The sequence below is a fragment of the Arachis stenosperma genome, chromosome 2 (genome assembly GCF_014773155.1).
Source record: "Arachis stenosperma cultivar V10309 chromosome 2, arast.V10309.gnm1.PFL2, whole genome shotgun sequence".
Taxonomy (NCBI): Eukaryota; Viridiplantae; Streptophyta; class Magnoliopsida; order Fabales; family Fabaceae; genus Arachis; species Arachis stenosperma.
The window spans coordinates 68,140,201-68,159,655 of NC_080378.1; the positions used below are offsets into that span (position 1 = coordinate 68,140,201).

The following is a 19,455-nucleotide window of genomic DNA, read 5'->3' on the forward strand; positions in this document are numbered from 1 at the left end:
ATATATACTAATCCAATAACTAAGAATTACAGAAATAAGATAAACTAGTCTTGCAGTGCAAAAATCCATTTCTGGGCCCACTTGGTGAGTGTTTGGGCTGAACTTCAGTGAAGCCACGAGTTGGTACTTCCTCTGGGGCGTTGAATGCCAGTTTGGGGCTCCTAAATGGGCGTTGGATGCCAGCTGCTCCCTTTTGGGCGTTGGATGCCAGGAATAGGGTTGGTAGCTGGCGTTGAACACCAGTTTTGGGCCTTCATTTCCAAAGCAAAATATGGACTATTATATATTTCTGGAAAGGCATGGATGTTAGCTTTCCATAGCCATTGAGAGCGTGTCATTCAAACTTCTGTAGCTCCAAAAATACTCCTTCGAGTGCATGGAGGTCAGAATCTGACAACATCTGCAATCCTTTCTCTGTCTCTGAATCAGACTTTGCCAAAACTCCTCAATTTCAGCCAGAAAATATATGAAATCATCATAAAACACAACAACTCAAACTAGAATCCCAAAATGTGAATTTAGCACTAAAACCTATGAAAATATAATAAAACTTAAACAAAACATAACAAAAACTATATGAAAATAATGCCAAAAAGCGTATAAAATATCCGCTCATCAAGCATTTTTTGCGGCTAAAAAAAGTTTCTAGTATGGTAACTAAGCCAATGGTAAGATAGTATTTAATATCCTTTAGTCAAATTTGACTTAGAGGGAGTAATTACCCTCATAAAGCCAAGTTTGAACTCGTAACTCTCTTTTTCTTTTTAATTTTCATTTTTTTTCCGCTAGAAAAGTCTATTTACTAAAAATCTAGTTCTTACATGTAGCCTAAGTTGGTACGCCATATCCTGTAGGGTGATAGTGGCCTCACCCGATGGCAGGTGGAACGTGTGGGTCTCCGGACGCCATCGCTCTACAAATGCCCTGACAAGGGAGTTATCGAAGATGAAGTCCTTGAGAGGCACCGTGTCGCTGAACCCAGCCTCTCTCAGATACAAGACAATGACGTTGGGTGGTGGAAGCATGTGACTCACTCACGGGGCAGAAGTCAGCGAGGCTTCTGACAAAAAATAAATGATCACAATTATTAAAAATTTGAATAGGTCCATCAACATATCAAACTAACTTAACTATGGTACACATTTGTTTAACAGAAATTTACATGTATGTACTAATTGAATTTATGTCGATAAAATTTTTTACGTTAATATGACATTTCCTCAATACGTTAATTAAAATATACTCTAATTATCAAACTTTAACTTAATAATCTAATTATCGAACTTGGATAGTTAATAACTAAATTAATAAATTAAGAAACGTGTAACCAATAAACTAACTTCAACGGATGGAAGACATCTATCCCAACATTTAATATCTAAATTAATAATTATGTAATTAACAACTTAATTACAAAAAAAACGATAACCACATTCTCATTCTCAGAATTATACCCTATCAGTGACCTGTTGCTAACGATACAAATTGTATTCTAGTTATTGGCAAATATCCTAACCATGGCTATACATATATGAGAATAAATGTCAAGATAATAAAATTAACTGCAAAGTCGACTACCTCGACATAGTGTCATGTTGCGTTCAACCTATTAATGCCTGAATCACGTGCATCTACATGCACCGTTTTCGTCTTACTCAATAATATGATCAGAAAGGGATAGAAGAGATGACCAAGTGGTGGAAAAGTTGGAAATCTGGCCTAAAACGTCGCTGTAAATGACTTCTATACACAAACATTATCCAATCTTATCTCCTTTATAGTGTAAACGAGATAAGTTTGCGCGTATCTCGTTTACACTGTAAACGAGATAAGAAATTTTATACATTTTCGTAATAACTTTTAAAATTATTTATTTTAATAAATAAAATATTTATTTAAATAAATAAAATATTTATTTAAATAAAAATCCTGATAAGTTCTTAATAATAAATAAAAAACAATAAAGACAAAAATATTAGTTAAAAATAGTGTAATTAAAAAAAAGAAAAATAGTGTATTTTATGGATTTCAATTGTTTATCGACTCTCTTCTTTTCTTTTCTTTTTTTTTTCTTTTTGATACTAATTTTTTAAGAAAGAAAGTTTTATAGATTATTTTTATATATATCTTTTACTTTTTGATAAAAATAATTAATAATAAATCATTTTTTTATATTTAAAAAGAATAAATATGGGTGGACTACTTTTTAATTACTTAATTTAGTATTTTTATTATAAGATTATTTTTTATCTTTAAATTTTTGAAAAATTTAAGAAACTTAGGGTGCCAAATTTAAAATTAAAAAATAATTTAAAAAATTAAGTAACTAAAAAAATTGGCTTTAATTAAATTTAAAAGAAAAAATTAGTACAATTTCTATTTTTCCTTCACTCCTTGTCTGCATTTTCTTTCCTTTCTTAGTGGTTCGTACACTAAGTCACTAACTAACAAGTTACAAGGGCACGGATTCAGTACGCCAACGTCTTTTGGGCACTGAAACGCCAAAAATTTGTTTGGCTTATTGGTGCGCATTTTTATTGAGGAGTCATTAGATCTTTTATATTTTTTTAGTCCAACGGTCAAGATCATCTTAAATGTAATTTAATGTGATTGACTAGTTAGTATTTTTTTGTAGCTTTTGTGTCAGTGGAGTTACTTTGAAAATATTATTTTCTTCATAGTTATTGTTGTTATATCAGAAATATAGTGGGTTAATATTCAAAGATTAATAATATATAAATTTAAATTAATTAGAGTTAAGTATTCCCTGTTATGTTAAATGTCACCTTCACTTCCCTCTTCACCCTCAACTCCTCCCTCTTTTTCCTAATCTCCGCCACAACCTGGCGCACTCCAGCATCAACCATCTGGTCGGAGACGAGCTTGAAAGAAACACAATCTAGATCTGCGCTGCGGCCGCCATCATAGTGCCCCCATCGTCAACTACTAGGCAACATTTTCATTTGCCCAGATCTGCACCGTCCCGTGCGGCGCCTTCTCTACCTTACTCTCACGTAACTATATATAAAACATTCATTAAATACCTCCATGTGAAAGTAACACAACCACTTCGAATGACAAACTATTTTCTGGCACTGACTCATTCAATAATAGCGGCACAGCCGTGAAAGAGTGTCAGGGCATGATTCAAGAGAGCTTCAAAGATTTAAGACTTCAGTTTCTTTTCATTTAGCATCCTAAATCTTATTTTTAGATTGGGAGAAATAAAAATGGAGATTAAAAGAAAATGGAGATGAGAAGCATAAGGTTCAGCTATAAGAACTCTATTATCTAATGAGTAAACTGTAAAACTAAAACTAAAGGTGTAAGTTAATAAATTATAATATGACCCCTCTTTTTTAATATGCTTACCAAATAAACCCCAATAAAAAGTAAAATTTTTATTTGTAGATGCCTTGGCGCACCAATAAGCCAAACAAATTTTTGGCGTTTCGGTGCTCAAAAGAAACCGACATACCAAATCCTTGCCCAAGTTACAATTACAACACATCACTTCAAACTTCGCCAAACACAACCACCAGTTTGGCTTTGGCCCTCATTGCTCCAAATTCTCTGCATTTTCTCTCTGTCTCTGTCTCTGTCTCTCTCTACAAGGGGAGACGGACCGCCATGGACGCCGCATCGACCCTCGTCTCCTGCCGAATCGATTCCTTCCCTCGCCGTCGCTCACTCTCACACCACCACCATTCGCCATCATGGAGCAGTAAGCTCCGTCCACTTCGCCTCCACTCCAACCGTGTTTTCGTCGTCTCCGCGGAGGCTAAACAGGCTATAACCGCTCAATCAACCACCATCAACGATTTGTCGTCCAGGTCTCCTCCGCTGAGCAGTGCAGTCAATGGTTCGTCATCTAGGTTTACTCCGACTGGCAGCACCGTCAATGGCGGATCAACGGTGACACTTTTGATCCTGATCCTGATTTTCGGTTTTGTTTTTTTAATGTTTCCATTTTCTGTTTTTTTTTTTTGAAGATTTTGTCAAAGAAATAGCGAGATTAAGAACTTTGGATTGAAATCAGGATTTTTTAGGGGGAAAAAGTTGAAAATAGTGAAAATAATAAACTAAAATTCTGTTTTCTGTCTTTTCTCTTCCTTAACAAAATACTGAAAGTAGAAAAATACTAAAAATGAAATAATTTTTTCGTTTTTGTTATTTAGTTCACAAAACCATGAAATCATGAACCAAGAGAAGTAATGCAGGAAATAAAAACATGAAAGCATGATTCAGTTATCTTTCTTTTTGCATGTCTTTTATTTTGATTGTTTATTGAGTCGATGGAACACTTGAGTTAACGACTATGAGTGTGTGGGTTTTGTTGGATGGCAGAGAATTGGAGATGTTTCAAAGGAGATAAAGCGAATGAGAGCACAAATGGAAGAAGACGAACAGTTAGCGACTCTGATGAGAGGCCTTCGTGGACAGAACCTGAAGGACTCATTGTTTGCTGCGGATAATGTTGAGCTACGTCTTGTTGAGGTGTTCAAAATTATCTGAATCTTATAGTATTATTATTATTATTATTATTATTATTATTATTATTATTATTTAAAATTTAGTGAACTTGTTTGTGATTACTAGCTGACAGCAGTTATGGACTTATGGTGCATTAACATTAATACATTAGCATCAAACTGATATGTATTTGCTTTAAAAATTGTTTTATGATATATTTGGAGTTTATCGATGTTGCTTGTCATTCACTCATTCCTTTATGCTCATTTTCATTTTAGTGTTTAATTTTTCCGTTTTTCGTTTTTGGATAAAGTGTGTTCCTTTTGTTTTTTATAAACGGGTATCAGATTCGATTGTAATTGGAACTTTGTATTCTGTATTGGTGTAGGTGGATGAAAGTAGTGAGTTTTTGCCTTTAGTGTATGATCCCCCAAGTATTTCTGCGTATTGGGGAAAACGTCCACGCGCTGTGGCTACGCGCATTGTGCAGTTACTTTCTGTTGCTGGAGGTTTCCTTTCGCGCATTGCTTGGGATGTGATTAAGAAGAAGGTTAAGGAGGTAATTCCTTAATATCCAGAAAGGCTTCATAGCTTACTGCCTTACTCTTTATTCCAGAGTGTTTTATTCCACTCTGTTTTATTTTATTTTTTTTATGTTTAGTTTTTTAAATAATAAAAACTAAGAAGTGCGCTTTTATGAAATGACTGAATGAGTTATTTTGTAATTATTTTAACTTCATACAAAAGTAGTTTACTAGTTGGTACTGTAGACCCTAGGGCTTGAACATGTATCTCTGTGTGGGGATATACGTGTCGCTTTCCATATATTCCTATCTACTTTTTACAATGCAACTTTTGAGTTTACATTGTGAATTTGTGATTATTCATTTTTGCTCTTTCCCATTTTCTATAACCAGAGCGAAGTTGCTAGAGCAATTGAATTGCGTGAAATTGTTACATCTTTGGGTCCAGCGTACATAAAACTTGGGCAAGCATTGAGCATTAGACCTGATATACTATCACCTGTAGCAATGACAGAACTGCAGAAACTTTGTGATAAAGTAAGCTTGTTGCTCGCGCTCCCTTTTGCTTCATTTCACCATTCTGCATAATCCATCTCTAAATGAATTAGTTCAGAGGGATTATGTGAGTCTGAGAAAAGTTCATAATTTGATATGCAGACAAGTGTGATTTATTGATTAATATATGTTTTTCTCCATATACATAGTGTTCATTTTTCAATTTTGTTCAATATAAAAGCAAAATTTAATGTAGTCCATGTACACGCAATTGTTTATTAGTAATTCTTGTTGTGTGGTGCTGTTTTGAAGTTTTCAGCTTGGCATGAAGCTACTGTAAAGTGTTGGGACCAAATTAAAATTAGTGTTGGGTTCAAAATAAATAAATAAATAAATTTGGTCTGTCCCTGTAAGTGACACTCATTTTTTCTTAGTTACTCCTTATATTTCACAATAAAGAAGTTTCATATTATCACAAATAGGAATCAAAATTATATTTCCTATTTATTTTAGAAAAATGAAACAGTTGCGCTGGTTGCATCTAATATTTATGTTCTATTTTCATAAGCAGTTTACTGGGCCATTTCTTTGTCTAAATTAGAATCATGATCCAACATACAAGAATTAATTTTGAAATTGTAAATAGTGAAAATTATTAGCAGTTAGACAATGACATTATGATTCTGATACTGAAATATTCCTTTTGCTAAGGTTTGTTTTCTTTTTTGATGGGGTTGTGGGGGAATTCGATAAATGTCAAGGTTCCTTCATTTCCAGATGATATAGCTATGGCTCTAATTGAGGAGGAGCTTGGTCAACCATGGCAAAATATCTATTCTGAACTATCAACATCTCCCATTGCTGCTGGTAGCTCTCCAGACAACCAATTAGTTATAGTAATTTCATTGTAGAAAAAGTATAGTCTCTCTTTGCTAGTTTTTTAAGTTCATTTATCAAGAGGTATTAATTCTTTTGTTAAATCCTTGCAGCTTCTCTTGGACAGGTATATAAGGGCCGCTTAAAGGAAAACGGGGACTTGGTGGCTGTTAAAGTACAAAGACCTTTTGTTCTTGAGACAGTCACAATTGATTTATTCATTATTAGGAAGCTAGGTTTGGCTCTTCGAAAGTTTCCACAGGTAAGTTTAATTATTGTGAGGAGAGACTTGAAGTTGTATTTGTCAATTGAAATTGAATTAATTTGAACATTTAAATAGTGATGTTGGTATTGCAAGCTAATTGCTTATTACAAGTGTCCTCCATACCCAAAATAAACTTTTTTATAAGGATCAAAACCAAAACACGGGTATTTTATAGAGACAAAAATTTTATTTAAGCCTTTATTTTATTTTGTACATTATAGGTCTCAATAGACGTCGTTGGGTTGGTTGATGAGTGGGCTGCTCGATTCTTTGAAGAGCTAGACTATGTGAATGAAGGTGAAAATGGAAATCGTTTTGCTGAAATGATGAGGAAAGACCTACCACAGGTAAGGATGATTACTTGAAGTTAATTTTTGCCTGCTCTCTATATTTTCCCCTTGTTTTTTATATATTATAGAAAAATGAATTGCATATAAAACATGGTTGGTATTTCCACAATCTAAGTTTTGGTTTTGATTCAAGTATGATATATGGGTAAATCAGATGGTTGATGAGAGGTAAGTAGTAACCATTCTTTTTCAGTACAACAATTATCCTAGCTCATGAGACAAGATTGTCTCACGGAATGTAACACACTGCAGACCAAATGAAGTTTTATAGGTCCCCAAGGACCAAGTAACACCCACTGAAACAACAAAAGCAAGGGGAATAAATATATTTAAATAGAAGACAATGCATTAGATTAATATGACTTGAAGACTGAATAAAAGAAACCCTTCCTGCCATCTAAGTTTCTAGTAAGTTTCTTACACTAGGGAAGAAACTTAAAGTTGTCTCCCAGAATGTGACCAAAGAGTACAAGGAGGTTATTTAAAATCTTAATTTCCCATTCTAGTAAAATATGAATGCATGTACTACAGAGTTTTGCTTTTATTTCCAAGTGACACTGCAATTAACTATAAATGATAAAATAGCTATAAGAAAAGCATCCATGTGTATGTTTGATGGCAAGAATATTTATTTATTTCCTATGTTTTCCTAGAGATGTTTGAACTGTTTATGGATATGAAGTGTGGATATAGCTATACATGCATACATGGTGGAATGCTGTAGTGGGTAGATGATTCTTTTGGAGTTTTAGTCTGTTATTGTTTTCTCTGTGTGTAGTCTGCCATCCGAATTGAAGTTGTCTTTTATGTGGTGGCATAAAAGTTAACGATAGAAAGTAAGGCTGAGTTTTATCATATATCATAATAAATTCATAATGTGATTTTATTTGAGGATGTAATCCAAAACACTACCCTAATCACCAAAGCCCTAGATAGTGGATACATATATGCCTAACAAATGGGTGATCAAACTGAGAATGTAACGTTAGATTTTTAGTTCATTAAGTCAAGATTTTTGTAACTAAGATATTTTGCTACATTGTTTATATGTAAAATGTTATTGTCAATATTTATTTAAGTATAATGTTTCATAAATTTGAAGAAACACAATAAACATGCCTATCTTCATAACAGGCTTGTCAAAAGTTTTATCATATGTGGGAATTCTATCCGAATACGTTTTACATGAATGGTCACTAGATCTCGGCTACTTCTTCTGATAGTTCTAGTTTCAGGTTGTGATACCAAGAACCTACACTAAATATACATCAAGGAGGGTTCTTACTACAGAGTGGATTGACGGAGAGAAGTTGTCACAAAGCGCGGAAAGCGATGTTGGAGAGCTAGTTAATGTTGGAGTCATCTGTTATCTAAAGCAGGTAGTTTCACTTTTTTTTTTTTTATCTTTTTCGTAAGAATTATAGAATGTTTTATTTTATTGCTTTTGATGTCAATTCCAATCATATTGTTATATCTCTGAACCCTTTACTGAAAATAAAATATTTAATGTAAAAATTATGCATTAATGAACATGTGATTGTATAATAAAATGTTGATGAAAATGTATGTGGTATAGTATTAGAAGAGTTCTTCTAGGAATTATTGATGTAAGTAATTACAACATATTTATCTCCATTTTTATTTTATTTCAGCTGCTTGATACTGGATTTTTTCATGCTGATCCACACCCGGGAAATTTGATCCGCACTCCAGATGGAAAGCTAGCTATACTTGACTTTGGTAAGAACATTTTTTTTTTTCAGTATCTGAATAATGTATAGTTGTAGATTATTTTTCTCATAAGATGCCAACATTATAGACATAGGTGTGGCTTTTACTTTATGAAATATATGTTGAAAATGTGAACTAATTTGGGTTTTAAGAACCACCACCACGATAACAAGGCCTTGTTCAGTTGTTCCATACTAGGAGAGATTGGCTACATGGATCAAACAATGCCATTGTGTCTTGTCATGAATTATTTATAAACAAAACATATTTATGCTTAATTCTCTTTGATAAGCTCATTATGGAGTTGTATTTCACATATTACTGTTGCAGAACCAATTCTCCTCAGACCTCCATGTTATAGGACACTATGTTATCATTTGATTTATGTAACTATTTCAAGATGGAAAGATATCATTTTGAGAATTTAAAGATGGAATAGTGAGAATAGTATTTTTCCATATCATACATATTAATATTATTTTTTTTGGAGAAAGGGGGGTGGTCGATGTTCTTGTTAAGGGTTTGGGTGGGGAGGTAAGTGGAGCCACTAATGTGGTAATGAAGCTTTCTTTTCTTAATCATAGCTTTTTTTGGTTTCTCACCTGAATATTATAGCTATGATGTAATTGGAATAATTTTTAAACATGTGTATCTCTTGTTCCATGGTTCATTATATTGCCTTAATCCTTCATGCTACTCTTTATATATGCAAGTAGATGTTTCAATATGTGAATCATTGTGGTAAATGATCAAATTATTTTCTTGCACCTAGGGCTTGTTACAAAATTGACTGATGATCAAAAGTATGGAATGATTGAAGCAATTTCGCATCTCATCCATCGGGATTACCCAGCTATAGTTAAAGACTTTGTTAAACTCGGTTTCATTCCTGATGGCGTCAATTTAGAGCCAATCTTGCCAGTTTTAGCCAAGGTCTTCGATCAGGCCTTAGAAGGTGGAGGAGCAAAGAACATCAATTTTCAAGAGCTTGCATCAGATTTGGCTCAGATTACCTTTGATTATCCATTTAGGATACCCCCATACTTTGCCCTGATAATTAGGGCTATTGGGGTGCTAGAGGGGATTGCCTTAGTAGGAAATTCGGATTTTGCCATTGTTGATGAGGCCTACCCTTATATTGCTCAGGTATAATCTTCTGCTTGGTGACTCTTTTGACATAAAGGGTGGATATCTTTTCCATTTGCGTGTGTCCTAGTTCTAGAGCACACACAAATTTCGAGTGGAGCACATTGAAGGAATGATTATGTTAATATTATGGAATTCATCGAATTTGATTTCATTACAACCATCATGCATGGAAGTTATTTACTGAAACAAAATTGGAATTTGACAGTTTAGTTAATAGCTTTGAATGCTAAACCAATAGGATTTTCTGTTACTGGAGACTTAGCTTGTCCTATTGCTACATTATATTCTTCTGATTAATCTATACTGATGTCCATCGTTTCATTGATAGAGGCTCCTTACGGATGAATCCCCTCGGCTAAGGAATGCTTTACGTTACACTATATATGGTAAATCTGGAGTTTTTGATGCTGAAAGATTTATTGATGTCATGCAAGCCTTTGAGAATTTTATTACTGCTGCCAAAAGTGGAGGTGGAGAGAGTCTGAATGGGGAAATGGCTGAACTTGGGGTGCTTACTAGTCAATCACAGTTTCTATTGCCCGGTTTACAGTCAATTCCTCAATCACAGCAGCCACTGCAAACAAGGGCAGCTTTGGCCTTTTTGCTGTCTGATAGGGGAAACTTTTTCCGAGAATTTCTTCTGGATGAGGTACTCTCTCTATAAATATTTAAGAAGCTTTTGTTATAACTTCTTATAACTTCTTATAACTTCAAATGACTTTTTAAGATGCAAATTGATTTAATTATTCTTTGCATTTTAGAGCCAAGTACCAAATATCCCTTCCTATCCCAACCATGTTTATTAAACAAGTACGCTAAATGGCGTGATATACAAATTACTTGAATTAATAGTATTGGATGTATTAAGTTGTTGCATATCTTTCTATAACTGGCGGAAATCAAGGGAGCTAAATGGTAGAAATCATCTGACGATTTTGCAGATAGGTTTCATGTTATTTCTCTATGCTTAAAAGATATTTCTTCTAGGGAAGAAATAATTATTTCCAAACATATGATTTCTTAACCATTTGATAAATGAATTCAAAACAAATGAAACTAGATTATTAATAGGGTCATTAACTTTTAGCAAGGTCAGCTAACCCGTCCTATATCAATATCTTACCAAGCCTCTTGTGGTCTTTTAGTATGTTACAAGTTTTAGATTAGTAATGACAAGGGTCCATCTGGTGCTCAGTTGCCTCATTATAATTTTCATCAGGGGAACGAACCTCTCTTATTTAAATGGATACAGTTTCTATCCAAAATTTAATAAAAAAGAAAAATAAAATAACAATTACATGGATAGTTACTTGGAAAAAGGGGCATGTTAGAATATGTGTGAATAAATGAGTTATGATATTATATCCTTATAAGATCCGTTACGATACGATAGTTAATTGTGTATATCCTGTGATTATGTATTGAATCCCCTTTTCTTTCATCTCACATTAAACATTGAATCTGTAAATATTTCAAAATATATAATTTGATTGTGCAAAGCTTATGCTTGCTTAGTTAAATCTAATTAGCATTTTAATTGATGATGCCAAATTTATGTTTAATGAAACATTAGCAGGACTCTTTATCCCGGGATGTAATCTCATGTAGTCGTAACTATCTATTATAATATATGAAAGGAGAGACCAAAGTAGTGTTTAAGAAGCTAATGATACCAAAGATTTTACATTTTCTATGAATTTGCCATGTCAACACTAAACTTAGTTTGTTGCAACATAGAGAAAAGAATCTATCTATATAATCACATTTAGAATATCATAGTAAAAAGCATTTATGCAACTAACCTATCATCAATTTTATTATTTTTCACATTAAATTCTTCAATTATATGAAAGAAATTATATTATAGAAGATATTGGTTCATATCAAAGGTCTAAATTCTAAATATTGCATGTTCTATTTGTTGAGTAAATTTTATATACATATGAAAATTATATGAAAGAAGAAATCAAAGTAGTACTAAAGTAAGCAAATGATACTTAAGCTTTATGTAACCAACCTATCATCAATTTCATAATTTCTCACCTTAAATTCTTCAGATAAGAGGAAATCATCAAATGTTTAAATAGTTGACATGAAACTCTGCAAATAGCTGAACTTGAAAATGAAAGAAAAATAATTAGTTGTGACTTTATTTTTTATTATGCTTGAAATCTTGTTTTATTGATGTTCCTCTCCTCCTGCTCAATTTGATTTGTCATTGTTTGACCCTTTTCTGTTACTTTATTCTGGTTCATTGACTGCAATGCATCCAGATGATTGATTTTTGCTCGGCAGTGGCTAGTGTTGAATAACATCCCTTATACATAATAAATACTTGATAGGAGTCAAGTAGCCAACTTGGATCATCAATTCCTCTTACCCTGAACTAAAAGAGGCTTCTTGTTGTCCAAAAGGCTTATATAATATTTTCATACTGTTTTTTAGGTGATTCATTGCATATTGTTTGTCAGTGCCATGATGAACTATTTGCTATAATTTGTGAAATTTGTCATATTTATGGGTAGTTTGAATTAGTGCTACTTTCTGACTTATGTGCATATGGTGATCCACGTTATTGCCTGTGAATTCAGATTGTCAAAGGCATTGATGCACTTACAAGAGAACAACTCGTAAGAATAATATCCCCACTCGGATTTCAGAATGCGGCCCCAGTTTTCAGTATGGTACCTACCATTGGACCCTTTAAGACGACAGCACTTATACCCACCATAACCGAAGAGGATGAAGTCATACTGAATAATGTCCAGAAAGTGGTGGAGTTCTTGACTGCTGGAAGCTCACTATCAAGGACTTCTGGTCAGGTAATGAATAATGAATTTCACTATTGAGAACTTTGTTGTGAGCCTTTTGTTTTTTCTCTCTTTAATAGACAAGTATATTGTTTTTCAAAAATGTTATCAACACTATAAATCAGCCACCAAATGAGTCATTACGTATTTGTTTATATTTAGGGTCTCATTCACAATTTTCCAACAGTGATTTTGACCAAAATAAGCAAACTTCTCACCGGAAAAATCAACTTTTTTGTAGCAGAATATTCAAACTTTTTTCATAATAGCATAATCAAACTTTTTATAAACACTAATCAGCAACCATTATACTTTTTATTCATATGTTGATTATGAATATAAATCTACTTAATTATATTATTTATTAAATTTGATTATAAATATGAATATGTAGTCATTTCGTATTCTAATGTATTCCTATACGGGTGGGTGGATGGCTGATTGATGGTTGATTTTTTGTTTATAGATAGCATTGATTTTTCCCTCAACTAAAAATGGTCCAAAGCATGTTTAGAGCTTGGATTACCAATTGAATGCGCCGATATTCCATTATGATGAATCAAAATCTAAATCAACTATGTAGTTTTTTAGATGATTGGTTTTACTCCTAACCAAGACTTCATAATTGATTATGGGTCAAAAATCAATTATGACACAATTTTTCACTTGTCCAATTTAGTTATTGATTATAGGTGTCAATATATTTAAAAAAGAAAATTATCAAATAGATTTAATTACCAATTCGGTACTTGAAAGATTCGTCCTGAAAGATGTTATCGACAAAATAGCCCCCGAATGATTTGAAAATGCGACAAAAATAATTATTCATCTCTTTTGGTGTCTAACACAATCAATTTAATTATTCATTGTCTTTTTTGTTTTGGGGGCATGGCAACAGGTACTCAATGTCCCTCAGATTATCCAAGACCTGCTCCCTGTGTTGCCCGGCATCTCGGCTAAAGTGCTTCCTGAAATTGTTAGCAGATTATCTTCTCGGGTATTAGCACGATTGATACGTGATTCCTTTTTGTAAGAAAACTCTATCAACCTCACCTTAAGGCCCCACAATTGTGTATATTATGACAGACTGTACAAAACACTATACGTGTATATAAGTAACCCAATATTTCATATATCTCTTGCTCTTGGTTGCTGAAAGCTATTTGTAAGACGCTCACCAAATCTTCTATACTGAATCATTTTTAATATATTGATAGGGGAAACATCCCACATAGTTCTCATGATAGAAATCATAGAATGATATGCAGCAAGATTTATTACTCAGTGTATCGAAGTACCCAAAACTAGAATCAAAATTTGAAAGGTACTATCTATCTGTAATTATTCGTTTGTATATTCTATTCTGTATCATATTGTACTCCTTCATTGATGGAAAGTGTATTTCATCTCTAGCTGCACAGGTGTCGGTGATAAATTAGCTTTTCAATCACTTAGACTTGTAAATCTAATATCGTATTGCAGTTGAATTTATTTAAATGCATTAAGAATTTTGGAGCTGCTAAATAAATATCCCAATTAAAAAAATGCCTGTTGTGATAGGAATGGGACGTGGATGTCCATTTCCTATATGAAATTTACATTCTCAAAAGAAAATGAAATTACCGTTAATGTGACATAACAAAAAATATCATTCTCCCCTCCTTATACACAAGCAATAATAATCTTTCTTCTTTCTCTTTCATATTACTAATTTTTATTCTCTCTTTATATATTTTACTATAATATTAGTAAATATACTAATCATATCTATTATATTGTGATAATAATTGTGGTGAATATTATTATTAGAGTTATATAATTATACTTTTATATTTATTATCTCTTTCTTATTTATTTATTTATTTCACAACACGTTATCAGCACAAGACTCTGATCAAATTTTTAGGAAGACTCAGGTAACAAATTTTCATTATGTCGAAACTCTCTCATCTTGAATTCAATGCTCTTGATATATCTGGAAACAATTATTTATCATGGATATTAGATGTTGAAATCCATCTTGATTCAATGGATCTTGGAAATACCATTAAGGCTGAAAATAATGCATCCCAGAAGGATAAAGCCAAAGCCATGATTTTTCTTCGTCGTCATCTTGACGAAGGATTGAAAAATGAACATCTCACATTAAAAGATCCTGCAGATCTTTGGAAAGACCTTGAAGAAAGGTATAATCATAAAAAAATGGTAATACTTCCTCAAGCCCGATATGAATGGACGCACTTGCGTTTACAAGATTTTAAATCTATAAATGAATATAATTCTGCAATGTTTCAAATCACCTCACGAATGAAGTTATGTAGGGAAAAGATAACTGATCATGATATGTTGGAGAAAACTTTCTCAACCTTCCATGCCTCGAATGTGCTCCTGCAGCAGCAGTATCGAGAAAAAGGGTTTAAAAAATATTCTGAGTTAATTTCTTGCCTTCTTGTTGAACACAACAATGAGTTGCTATTGAAAAATCATGAAGAGCGCCCAGCTGGCGCCGCCCCATTTCCTGAAGTAAATGCGGCAAATTACCCAGAAGAGGTAAATGGCAAGGTTTTAATAACAAGAAAAATTATAGAAGGAAAATGAATTATATTCAAAAGAGAGGATCTCACCAGAAGTGGGATAAAGAAAGAAATATCGGGCAGAATAAATCAACAGAGGATAAGTGTTTCCGTTGTGATGGAAAGGGCCATTGGTCACGTACCTGCCGTACCCCAAGGCACGTAGTTGATCTTTACCAGGCATCTTTGAAAAAGGACGACAAGGGAAAAGAGTCGAATTTCGTTTCAAATGATACTGAAAATTCCACCACTCATTATGATGTATCTTATTTTTTTAAGGATTCTGAAGGAAATATTGGTCATTTGATCAATGATGGAATAGTTTAATGTGTGAGATTGTTAAGCATTCATGTAAATAAATAATGTAAAGAACTTATTGTTAAGTTTTATTTTCTATATATTTAAGTTTCAAATATGATGTATATAAATAATGAAATATTAATGTTTATGAATTTTGAAATCATTAAATGTGTCATGTTTTAAAATAAAATTTTAGTATATGACATTATTTTTATGTACAGTATTTTTTAGAAAAATAATTCCGATCAAGTATTCAATTTAACCGTGCATACTACTCATTTTATTATTATTTGTCTTTGAAGAGAATGGCAAGAATATATAATGAAGATGTATGCCTTGCGGATAGTGCAAGTTCGCACACTATTCTCAAAAGTGATATATATTTTACCCATTTTGTGCCAAAAGAAGAATGTGTTAATACTATTATTGGCTCAGGCAATGTGATTGAAGGCTCCGGAAGAGCTATAATTTTGTTTCCCGGAAGAACAAAATTCATAATAAATAATGCACTGTTGTCTTCCAAGTCTCAAAGAAACTTGTTGAGTTTTAAAGATATTCGCCGAAATGGATATCATATTGAGACTATGAATGAGGGAAGTCATGAGTACTTATGTATCACAACTCATGATTCAAGTAAAAAGGTTATATTAGAGAAGTTGCCCTCACTTTCATCCGGATTATATTATACCACAATTAGTGCAATTGAATCACATGCCACTGTAAACCAGAAGTTTACTAGTCCAAATGAATTCATAACTTGGCACAACCGATTGGGTCATCCGGGAACAACCATGATGAGGAGAATTATTGAAAACTCTCATGGACATTCACTAAAGAACCAGAAGATTCTTAAAACTAGTGAACTTTGTTGTGCTGCATGTTCTCAGAAAAAGTTAATTTTAAGGCCATCACCAGTAAAGATTGGATTTGAGTCCCCTAAATTCTTAGAAAGGATTCAAGGTGATATATGTGGACCTATTCATCCACCATGTGGATCTTTTAGATATTTTATGGTCCTGATAGATGCATCTTCGAGATGGTCGTATGTGTGCTTATTATCCTCTCGCAACCTGGCGTTTGCGAGTTTACTGGCTCAAATTATTCGATTAAAAGCACAATTTTCAGAAAATTCAATCAAAGCAATTCATCTTGATAATGCTGGTGAATTTACTTCCCAAGCTTTTGATGCTTATTGTATGGCTAATGGAATAAGTGTTGAACATCCAGTAGCTTATGTTCACACACAAAATGGGTTAGCAGAATCACTTATTAAACGCCTCCAATTAATTGCTAGACCCTTACTTATGAGAATAAATCTCCCAACCTCGGTTTGGGGGCATGTTGTTTTACATGCCGCAACACTTATTCGTTTGAGGCCAACGAGTTATCATCAGTTCTCTCCTATGCAATTAGCTTTTGGCCAGCAGCCAAATGTTTCCCATTTAAGAATATTTGGGTGTGCGATATATATTCCCATTGCACCACCTAATCGCACCAAAATGGGACCCCAAATAAAATTGGGAATATATGTTGGATATGATTCTCCCTCTATAGTGAGGTATCTTGAGATACAAATTGGAGATGTATTTAAAGTCCGGTTTGAGGATTGTCATTTTGATGAATCAAAATTTCCAACATTAGGGGGAGAGAAGAAGATTTCTGAAAAGGAACTTAATTGGAATGCATCATCATTGATGCATTTAGATCCTCGATCAGGGCTATGTGAACTAGAAGTTCAAAAGATTATACATTTGCAAAGAATAGCAAATGAATTGCCTGATGCATTTTTCGATACAAAGAGGATAACCAAATCTTATATACCAGCAGAAAATTCCCCAATTCAAATTGATGTCCCAGTAGGACAAGTAGCCGCTGAAGCAAATTCATGCCAGAAGCGTGGCAGGCCTGTCGGTTCCAAAGACAAAAATCCTCGAAAGAGAAAAGAGGTAAATACTATTCCTATTGAAAAAGACATAGTAGAGACACCTACAGTTGTCCAAAATTCTGATATAGTTTTATTGCCAGAAGATGTTCATGTACCTAAAAATTGTGAAAATGACGAGATCTCGATAAATTATGTCTTTACAGGAGAGAAATGGGACCGAAATAAGACAATTGTCAATGAAATATTTGCATATAATGTGGCATTAAATATCATGCATGAAAGTAAGGATCTTGAGCCAAGATCAGTCGAAGAATGTCGACAAAGGAATGATTGGCCAAAATGGAAAGAAGCCATGAAGGTTGAATTAGACTCACTTGCAAAACGTGAAGTCTTTGGACCTGTAGTCCGTACACCTGAAGATGTAAAACCTGTTGGATACCGATGGGTATTTGTGAGAAAACGAAATGAGAAAAATGAAGTTGTGCGCTACAAAGCCCGACTTGTGGCACAAGGTTTTTCACAAAGGCCCGGTATAAATTATGAAGAAACGTATTTCCCTGTAGTGGATGCGATAACATTGCGTTATTTGGTCAGTTTATCTGCATATCATAAACTGCATATGCATTTAATGGATGTGGTAATAGCCTATTTATACGACTCATTAGATTGGGATATCTATATGAAAGTCCCTGAAGGACTAAAGATATCTAAACCATCCAATGAATATTCACAAGGGTTATACTCAGTTAAATTACAAAGATCTTTATATGGTCTAAAGCAATATGGACGAATGTGGTATAATCGTCTTACTGAGTATCTTGTCAAAAACGGATTCAAGAATGATGATATTTGTCCATGTGTTTTCATAAAGAAAACTGCATGTGGATTCATTATTATTGCTGTGTACGTTGATGATTTAAATATCATTGGAACTCCTGAAGAGATTCCAACAATTATAAAAACTCTAAAAGAAGAGTTTGAGATGAAAGATCTCGGAAGAACTAAATTTTGTCTCGGCCTGCAGATCGAGCATATAAAAAATGGGATCTTCATTCATCAAACAACATACACAAAGAAAATCTTGAAGAGATTTTATATGGATAAGTCACATCTATTAAGTACCCCAATGATCGTAAGATCTTTAGATGTGAAAAAGGATCAATTCCGTCCTAAAGAAGAAAATGAAGATATCCTTGGTCCTGAAGTACCATATCTTAGTGCCATTGGAGCGCTAATGTATCTTGCTAATAATACAAGACCCGATATATCATTTGTTGTGAATTACTAGCAAGGTATAGTTCCTCTCCAACCAGAAGACATTGGAGTGGAATCAAGCAAATCTTTCGATATCTTCATGGAACAGTTGATATGGGATTGTTTTATCCCTATGGATTCAAGTCACAACTAGTTGGCTATGCAAATGCCGGATACTTGTCTGATCCACATAAAGGGAGATCTCAAACAGGATACCTGTTCACATATGGTGGTACAGCTATATCATGGAGATCCATGAAACAGACGATAGCAGCAACCTCCTCTAATCATGCTGAAATACTAGCGATTCATGAAGCTAGTCGCGAGTGTTTTTGGCTGAGGAGTCTGATTCAATATATTCTGTCATCATGTGGACTAATTGATCATAAGATAGCTCCAACTATCCTGTTTGAAGATAATACAGCATGCATTGCTTAACTTAAAGGCGGATACATTAAAGGTGATAGAACAAAGCATATTTCTCCCAAATTCTTCTTCACTCATGACCTTCAAAATCAAGGGACAATTGATGTCCAACAGATCCGCTCAAGTGACAATCTGGCAGATTTATTTACAAAGTCACTCCCAAAATCCTCCTTTGAAAGATTGGTACATGAGATTGGGATGCGCCGATTTCGAGATATTAAATGATGTCGGCAAGAGGGGGAGACTGTACTCTTTTTTCCTTGGTCAGGTTTTTTTTCCCATTGGGTTTTTCTTGACAAGGTTTTTAATGAGGCAGTCCCCATCACAAAGGATTTTGTACTCTT

The 19,455-nt window shown here is 33.6% G+C and overlaps 1 protein-coding gene across 1 annotated transcript; it reads left to right on the top strand.

Moving 5' to 3' along the window:
* Positions 1–3,509: 3,509 nt before the first annotated feature.
* Positions 3,510–14,046, top strand: LOC130961263 (uncharacterized). Its single transcript, XM_057887032.1, has 13 exons — positions 3,510–3,915; positions 4,348–4,497; positions 4,862–5,032; positions 5,391–5,534; positions 6,254–6,359; positions 6,482–6,630; positions 6,855–6,980; positions 8,219–8,362; positions 8,636–8,723; positions 9,487–9,860; positions 10,192–10,512; positions 12,455–12,685; positions 13,572–14,046. The coding sequence occupies exons 1-13, from the start codon at positions 3,631–3,633 to the stop codon at positions 13,704–13,706; spliced, it is 2,424 nt and encodes an 807-aa protein (XP_057743015.1). The 5' UTR covers positions 3,510–3,630; the 3' UTR covers positions 13,707–14,046.
* Positions 14,047–19,455: the final 5,409 nt, after the last annotated feature.

Bases quoted from the DNA above. Each gene is read 5' to 3' on its own strand.
- LOC130961263 (XM_057887032.1), top strand. From the start codon at position 3,631: ATGGACGCCGCATCGACCCTCGTCTCCTGCCGAATCGATTCCTTCCCT. The intron at 5,033-5,390 runs GTAATTCCTTAA...TTCTATAACCAG, and splicing joins TTAAGAAGAAGGTTAAGGAG to AGCGAAGTTGCTAGAGCAAT. The intron at 5,535-6,253 runs GTAAGCTTGTTG...ATAAATGTCAAG, and splicing joins TGCAGAAACTTTGTGATAAA to GTTCCTTCATTTCCAGATGA.